Here is an 8,466-nt window from a genome sequence, read left to right on the forward strand (position 1 = left end):
AGAGCACTTGGCTGTGCCTGGTACTGAACACTCCCCATCCATCAAGTGAGGGATGAAGCTGGTCGGATCGCGCGCCCCCTCCTCCCCCTGCGGACCAGCAGTGTTCTGGAAGGCGACTCTGCTGCTGAAGAAGCCGAGCTGCCTGTCCCCTGCTCCCCTGCTTTCTATGATGTCTCCCTCCAGGAACTTTGAAATGAGACTAAGGCGCACATATAAGAGAAATTAAACCTGGGCTCTGGGATGATCCTGTGAACTAGTGTCATACAGAAAAGAGGTTTTTGTGGGTTTTTATTGGAACATTAAAATTGAGCTGCATTTCAGCCAGCAGCTTCGAGGAGCGTCCCATTTTAGGTTACATTTAGGCGACTGTGTCTGTATCTCGAGAGTCAGCCTTCTCCTGACCACTGGGCAGATGCATAGAATTACTACCATCATGTGTGTCTGTTGTCTCATAGACGTGTTTCCAGTCCACCCCAGCCCCCGAACAGGCCGCGTTGAGTAGACCAGGTGTTCAGTGATGAGCTAGGGGTCACTGTTGCTGTGGGCGAGGGGCATCTGGTTTCGACCTTTCTCTCTGCGTAGCTCAGGTTCTAGGAATTGAGTCTCAGGAGGAGGCTGGTGTTAGCTGTCAGATTTTATGTCCCCTGGTGTGCTCTCCACACCAGCTGAATCTCCTCCCTCTGCTCCTCTCCCGGCCACAGGGTCCTGTTGATCAGGGACATTTCCTGGCTCCTTGCCTTTCTCTGTCTGAACAGTGTTGCCTCTTTGGGTCACAGCTCCTTCCATTTTCCCCTTGTGAGCATTTTGTGTGCTTTTAGGCCACAGGTGGGGGAGTGAGTGCCAGAAAAACACAGCCAGGCCACTCCTACCTGGTCCTCCTTCCTCCTCAGAGCGCGGAGGGGCTGGGACCTGTGGGTCTCAGCTGCCCTCCATTTCCTGCATGCAGGGATTCCGGCTCCCTCACTTCCTCCTGATGGGTCTTACCCCTTCTCTTTACCAGCCTAGGGCCTCCCCACTCACCTCTCCTACCTGCTGCTCATGGGCCACAGGCATTGCATTTAAAGTCAGTAAGATGTGCAAACCTGGGTGTGTAAATCACTTCTGACGCCAGGTGTGTTTGGCTCCTTATGACTTTCCTTTTAAGTAGCAGCTCTGGTCATTTAACGGAGCCAGCCCTGTGCACGCCTCTGCCAAAGTCAGAGAGAAAGAGACCTTCACTGAGGGGTGGAGAGAAGTGTGGGGTGTGAGGTCGCATCATGAACCTTATTCTCAGTGTTTATTCTTCTGCTCTATGTTCCAGTGCCTGTCAGATAGTACTGTTGACTATAAAATTTCTCTCCTCTTGTTTTGACTGCTCTATGAGAGTAGAAACTGGCTGGGGCTGGTTTTTATCACGTTGGGGTAGAGGGTCATCTCAAGTCTTGGGCACGTAGGTAACTCCTTGTGGTTACAGGTACATTTTCAAACACCCCTCCTAAAGCATTTATTTGTGGCAGTTACCATGTAAATGAACTCATTTGATGCTTTCCCTATAGCTTACCAGGGAACACGTTGGAAACCTGTACAATGTAAGTGCTGGAGGGCTCGTGTTTTCCTCTGTCTGTGCAGCCCAGAAAGCACACTGCTACTCGAAACATAAGACTGGCAGTGAAATGTGAACTTTAAAGACTCCCGTTAGTGTCCCTTTGGGAATCCTCATAATGCGATACAGTAACTTTGGTGTCATTATTTTGTTCTCTGAATTTAGCATTAATATAAAGCGCCATCATGGGACATCAGCCTGACTGTCCAACCAGCTTAACAGTGAGACACTTGAAAATTACAGAGTAAAGCATGGAATTAGGTAGAAGCAAGAAACCAATTGTTTTATTTAAAAGCAACAATCATATCACAGTTAATAGTCATAGCTCTGACTTGTCTGCTCTTGGCCCAGTTCTCTCCCTCTCATCTGGCCTGACTTTTGGTAATAAAATGTTAAAGGAAAAGTATATTTTTCTTACTTAAAACAGAGTCCAAATAATTATTAAATATTTTCAATTTTTAGTGAAAAGCAGGAATAATGGGAGGGTACACAGTTAACATTAACATACTTTTAAAACTAGTCTTTACTTAACAGTGTGATTTTTTAGGTCATTTTTCTAATTTTAACAGAAACACCTACTGGGCTCTGTGAAGGTAAAGTGTAGGGTAGTTGGAGGGCTCTGCTGAGGCTGTGGGCTCTGGTGGAGCTCCTGCGAGTGTGTGTGCCAGGTTCCTGGGTCTCGGATCCCACCTCCCAGGTTTCCCATTCCCTGGTCTTTGGTTGTTCTAAGCATCTGTATTCTTTTTTTTTTCTTTTTTTTAAATTAATTTATTTTTATTGAGTTTATTGGGGTGTCATTGGTTAATAAAATTACATAGGTTTCACGGGTACAGTTCTATAATAAATCACCTGTGCAGGCATCTGAATTTTTAAAAAGCTCCATGGTGATTTGGACCATTGCTGAAAGAGTCAGCTCGGGAGGGAATGAGCGCCCCTTTCTTTGATTAGTGCTGATGCTTGAACTTGGCGGGGCAGTGATTCTCGTGGTGCTGAGTCATACACCTCTCATCTGAGGTCTGCATGAATGGCACCCCAGAGTTGTGAGACTGGGAGATGATGATGCTGGTCCTTTCTTGCTCTGCAAGGCCCAGGGGCAGGCCTGGGCTGGTCCCTGCACTAATCCAGGCCTCCATGCACAGCTGTCTCAGTGGAGACGGAAGGGCCCATGATTGGTGTTTCAGCAGAACTGAGCAGGTTGACTTTCCTGCCTCTTCTTTTTGTTTCTTTTCCTAATCCACAGTCATAATCACGTCATCAGTTAACCCAAAAATGTCCTTTTGAGCTACTTTTTCCCAGTCTGTAATCCAGTCTGGATTCATGCATTGCATTTAGTATCATGCCTTTTTGGGTTGTTTTTATTTTTATTTTATTTTATGGTTATTATTTTTTATTCCCATCCTCTTACCCTCCTTCCCTTTGGCAACTGTCAGCGTGTTCTGTTTCTGTGGGTCTGTTTCTGTTTTGTTTATGCATTTGTTTTATTTTAAATTCCCTCTAGGTCCATCTGTGTTGTCACAAATACCAAGATTTCCTTCTTTTTATTGCTGAATAATATTCCACTGTATATGTACACCATATATATATATATAATCTCACATTTTCTTTATCCATTCATCTATTGATGGATGTCTAGGTTGCTTCCATATCCAGGCTTACTAGTAATGCTGCACTGAACATAGGGGTGCATATATCTTTTTCAAGTAGTGTTTTTATTTTCTTTGGATAAATACCCAGAAATGGAATTGCTGGATCATATGGCAACTCTATTTTTTACTTTTTCTGTCATATTTTTAAATATATTTTTCTTGATTTCAGAGAGGAAGGGGGAGAGAGAGAGAGAGAGAGAGAGAGAGAAACATCAATGCTGAGAGAGAATTATTGATCAGCTGCCTCCTGCATGCCCCCTACTGGGGATCAGGCATGTACCTCCACAGGAAATCAAACCCTGACCTCCTCGTTTCATAGGTCAATGCTCAACCTCTGAGCCACACAGGCTGAGCTATCATTTCTTAACATGTGCGTCTCATTATGGCATTTCCAAGGTTACAAGACAGGCATACTGGGCTGTAGGTCTGAAGTCCTGTATTTTAGTACACAAACCTTTAAACTCAGAAACTAGGACCTTAGAATCTGGAGATTGGGGAAAACAGAAGAATCCAGTGATGCAGTCAATGATTTACTCCATCTTCTCTCTCCTGAGGTCACCTAATCCTTTCCCTTCTCCCCTTCCTCCTTCCTTCCTACTTTTTGTCCACACTTTCTGCTCTGGTCCTTGCTTTCCCCTCTCATTCATGCAAACAAGGGACAAGTTGCAGAGGGGTCTGGCTCGCATTTTAAAACATCATGTTTACAGTACAAAAGGAGTCCAAATGAGAGGATAGGCAAACAAATAAGATATAGTTATTTATTTATTTATTTATTTATTTATTTATTATTTTTAAAGAAAAGATAGGCAAACCATAGCAGATGACCTGGGGAGAAAGATGGGCATGCTCCTCTCATCAGGTGACCCCATGGTGGAGTTGGTGGGGAGGGGCTGTTGAGTGGAGCACATGGTCTTCTAGCCTGGACTCAGGATATGATAGTCACTTATTCACGACTCGCAGGATCTTAGAGCAGGAACAAAGAACCTTTCTTACGTGAGCAGACCTCCTGTGACTAGGGACACAGTGAAATTGGGCAGAGGTCACTGCAGGATGGCTCATCCAGTCAGCCAGGGGGAGACCTGCAGAGTCAGAGCTCCCCACCTGCCTCCTCTGTGGGAGGCCAGGCCCAGGTAGGTCAGGAAGAGGAGACCCCTCCAAAGATACCAGGGGTTCCCGATTCCTGCAGGAGGGCCTGGCGTCCCTCCGATTTCCCAGCATGGGTAGCACTTGCCTTGCGAGAAATTATGAAAAGCTGTGTCTTCTCCTTGTGACAAACTGCAGTTGTTTCTTGCTGTGCTCTAAGATCCCTCCACTCTTTGTTGTTATTATTTAAGGTTTTAACTGATATTGTCGTTTTACTTTAAATATATGTGTCTTGGTCTCATTGTTAACTTTTAGTATTTTGAAGTCATTCCATCCCACTCAGACTAAGGGAAGATGATCATTTGACTTGTTTGTGTTCAGTATTTTTTTTTAATGTGTTTTGTTTATTTTCTTTAAAGAATCGGGTGGAGGAGGGGGAAGCAAATGCCAATAATCCCAGAAGAATGAATCAAAAGCGACTTTTCTTTTTCATTGCAGTAGAAAGCCAGATAAATATCTATTTTTTTTCCTGCTTCAGGTCAGAAACCCTTCCCTTGTCAAAAATGCGATGCCTTCTTTTCTACCAAATCTAACTGTGAACGCCACCAGTTGCGCAAACATGGAGTTACCAACTGTTCCCTGAGAAGAAACGGGCTTATTCCCCAGGCAAAAGAGAGTGATGGTGGACCCCATGATAGCACAGGTAGTGCTTCCAGGTGATGGAGAGGAGAGGGACAGAGGAGAGCCCATTGCTAGCCCGTTAACTTCCTAGCAAACTTCAGCCCCTGGCGCATGCGGGGCAGCCCTTCCTCCTCCCTGTAGGACTCCAGTCAGAAAGGGGCCCTGCAGAGCATGCAGCAGGGCCGCCACGTGGGAGACCAGGGCAGTGCCCCTGGAAGGCTTTGCTGAGCTGGCAGGGAAGAGCTGTCGCCCCCTCCCCCACCCCCTCCCAGCAGACCCCTTTGTTCAGGCTGTGGGCCCTGCTGGATGTGGGATATGAGGAAGGGTATACAGTTTTAGCTCTTGGTAGCAACACTTCTAAAAGGGATGTGAAACTTTAAAGGCTTGGGGTGTTGTCTTCTCTAGCCCTAGCCTCTGCTGCCAAATTCTCCAGAGCAGGGATGGGCTACACAGATGTCAGGGCATTGCAGGAACTAGGGATGCCCAGCCCTTGGCAGGGAGGGTGGGTGTTTTTCTTTTCATTAACTCTCTTCCCAGTAAAACAAAACTTGGTCTTGTTTGAAAAAGCACTCTGCATGTCCTTTCCTTAATCACATCTCTGCTTGACCTGGATCCGGTGATTCTCTTGTGCTGATACGCGCTTCCTTCCTCTAGCCCCCCACAGAGCAATTAACGCTGCCCGGTGCTCTCCTGCCACCCTTTCCCCCTTACAGCTTCTGCATTTACTCATGCCCTCTATTCAGTACATTTTTTCATCTCCAAATACTGGGGTTTAGCACCCCTCATCCCCCCAAACTAAAAAAAAAATTGGCTGCTGCAGGTCACTGAGACACAGCTAGCTGGCCATTGGTTGATAACAGTCTCACAGGTATGGATTCAGTTCTGCAAATCTTGGAAGCTTGAGGTTCCCCCACTGCTTGAAGCAGATGACTGTTCCCTCAAAATGTATTTATTTTTCTAGAGTTGTAATTGTGTCCTGTGCTGCTCTCTCTCAGACTTCGGTGGGGATGGGAGCTGTGGTGTCCGGGAGTCCTTCCCCCCTTGTCAGATTGACTAGCGGGGTCGCCTTTAATCCCAGCCCCCCTCATCCTTGTCTCAGGTACTGAGGGAGGGCTGCATCTGGCTGGGTAGCTTGTCCAGGAAGAGGGTGTGACCCGGAACCCTCTGCCTTTTCCCCACACCTCCCCCCAATCCCTAGTGAAACAAGCCCTTAAACGGCTAGGCCCTCTTCTTAAAATCAACCCCTCTAAAGGGTATGAAAATGTTGGCCAGCTTCCATTCCCACATAATTTGCCAAAATCTTTGAGTAAAGTTGTGGACCCCCACGGAATTCTGCCATGACTTGGATCCCCTTGAGCAAAAGGCAGTGGATGACCTACTGGTCGACCCCCAGGAAGCCGCAGCAATGCCGTCAGAACGCGAGTTAGCTGCCCAGTTTGCTCTTAACGCTCAGCAGTGCGCGCTGAGGGGCCTGGTGGCAGCCTGGCTTGGCAGCAGCTCTGTGCCTCTGCCCACAGTGCTGCCAGAGGAGGGAGAGAAGGGATAACGGAGGTGGTGGAGGGGTGCCCTTGGTTTCGGGGTTTGCAGACAGGTCATAAAGTGTAAGAACGAGTGGCAGATGCACATGAGCTCCCCTTCCGGTCGCACTGAGGAGCCAGCCTGGGACTCCGGCTGCCGTCTGAGGTGCAGACACCACACGAATTGGAGTGTGTGTCTTAGCTTCCATTCAGGGCCAGGTTTTACATTGTGGTGTGTTTAGTTTTTAAATTTGCAGTTAAGAGTTTTGTTTTTCCAAGTTCTGTCAGAGTCCTTCCTCATCTCCGCCCCATAGGTTTTCTTTAAAGGAAAAAGCCTCTGGAAAAAGAATTCACTGCAAGTTGTAATGTGAAACCAGGAAAGAGAAAATATATGGTTGGTTTAATTGTGGTCCCAGTCCATGCTGCGAAAGAGGACTGAGATTTAAGAAGGGGAGGGGAGAGGTTGGGGCGGTGGAGTCCACTGGCTTCAGGGAGCATTTTTAAAACCAGGTGAGCGTAATGGAGGGGTGAGTTTCCTTCGGGCACTCCCTCCCATGAAGTTGCAAGTAGGGCCATAGAGGAAGACCATAAAAAACAAAGGCAGGAAATGATCAGGGAAGTTCTTGAGGGGTTTTCTAGGTTTATATGCCTGGGTTGCATTTTCTTAAAATCCCTAAACGTGTTTTATAACGAGGGTCTGACTTTTTCCATCACATAAGGTTTTTCACGAAACTACACCTAGGTTCCCCCAAAGGAATGCTGAAATGCTGTGATGGGGGCAGTTCTGCTTAAAGGGCATATTGCTCATGCAGAGTTCAACAAACTCCACTTAATTTTTTTTTTTTTTTTTTTTTTTTGTGGGCAGAGGTACCCTGGCCCACTTGGCCCTTGGGGAATAGGTTTTTCCTCAGGCAATAGCGCCTTCTGTTTGTGGGCGCCTGCACATGACTGCTAAATCAGCTTAATGTGAAAGTTCTCAAAGGCTTTCTTAATGGTGGCCGCCCTGCCCACCTGGGAGCCCAGGTGCCCGTGGGAAGGCATACAGCACAGGACGGCCTTCGTGGGTGCAGCCTGGAGTACAGGCAGCAGCTCCAACAGCCTCGCCCCTGCCCAGTCAGATGAGGTGTTTAGATGGGTCGCTTTTCACTTTGGCTGAGTAACTTGGAACTTCTAGGAGGCCGTAGATATTTCATTGTTGAGCTGGCATGAAAAGTCTCCACTTTCCCATTGCAGTTGTTTTAGATTTAGCATCACAAATGAGGGACTGATGAGGACAGAGAACTGCAGGTGTAAGGGAGGTAGCATCGCTTATAAAAAAGTCATCATCTACCTGTCTTTAGAAGTGTGGGTGGCTGAGGAGGGCAGAGATCAAAATAGGATCTGCTATTATGAGCTGGGTATTCATGAGATGATGAGAAGAGGTTCTTTTGCTTCCAAGAATCACTAATAAAAATCAGTTGGGGTTGCTTGGAACTTGAAGGGCCTGGGCTGTCCTGTAAAAATCTCCCCCTAGTGGACGTTTGCGGGAGCACAGCCAAGCCTCCTTTGTCCACCAGAGGAAGTGAGTCAGTCTGCCTTTCATTGACTTAAGGGGAGCGCTCCATTATTTTTTTAAATGTATATTTATTGATTCCAGAGAAGAAGGGAGAGGGAGAGAGAGATAAAAACATCAATGTTGAGAGAGAATCATTGATTGGCTGCCTCCTGCACACCCCACACTGGGGATCAAGCCTGCAACCAGAGCACGTACCCTGTCTGGGAATCAAACCATGACCTCCTGGTTCATAGGTCCATGTTCAGCCAGTAGCGAGATAAAAAACAGAGGCGATCAGGCTGTTGTCCTCTGTTTTTTATCTCGCAGAGCAATCATTCAGAATGACTCCTGAGCTGCAGTCTTCTCAGTGGTCTGCAATAGCAAGTACAGAAGTCTCTGGCCCACTCCTTCCCTTCTACCAGA

The 8,466-nt window shown here is 47.0% G+C and overlaps 1 protein-coding gene across 5 annotated transcripts in view; it reads left to right on the forward strand.

Annotated features, from left to right (window-relative positions):
• The window catches only part of RREB1 (ras responsive element binding protein 1), a 145,306-nt gene that overhangs the window by 128,814 nt on the left and 8,026 nt on the right, over nucleotides 1–8,466 (forward strand). For 4 of the 5 annotated variants that reach the window (XM_015565539.1, XM_006766097.2, XM_006766098.2 and 1 more), the window contains one exon: nucleotides 4,850–5,014. The exons of the other annotated variant lie outside the window; for it this stretch is intronic. In XM_015565539.1, coding sequence (XP_015421025.1) covers nucleotides 4,850–5,014 — 165 coding nt within the window. The remainder of the gene's footprint in view (nucleotides 1–4,849; nucleotides 5,015–8,466) is intronic. 5 annotated transcript variants of the gene reach the window in all.

The sequence above is a fragment of the Myotis davidii genome, unplaced genomic scaffold (genome assembly GCF_000327345.1).
Source record: "Myotis davidii unplaced genomic scaffold, ASM32734v1 scaffold80, whole genome shotgun sequence".
Taxonomy (NCBI): Eukaryota; Metazoa; Chordata; class Mammalia; order Chiroptera; family Vespertilionidae; genus Myotis; species Myotis davidii.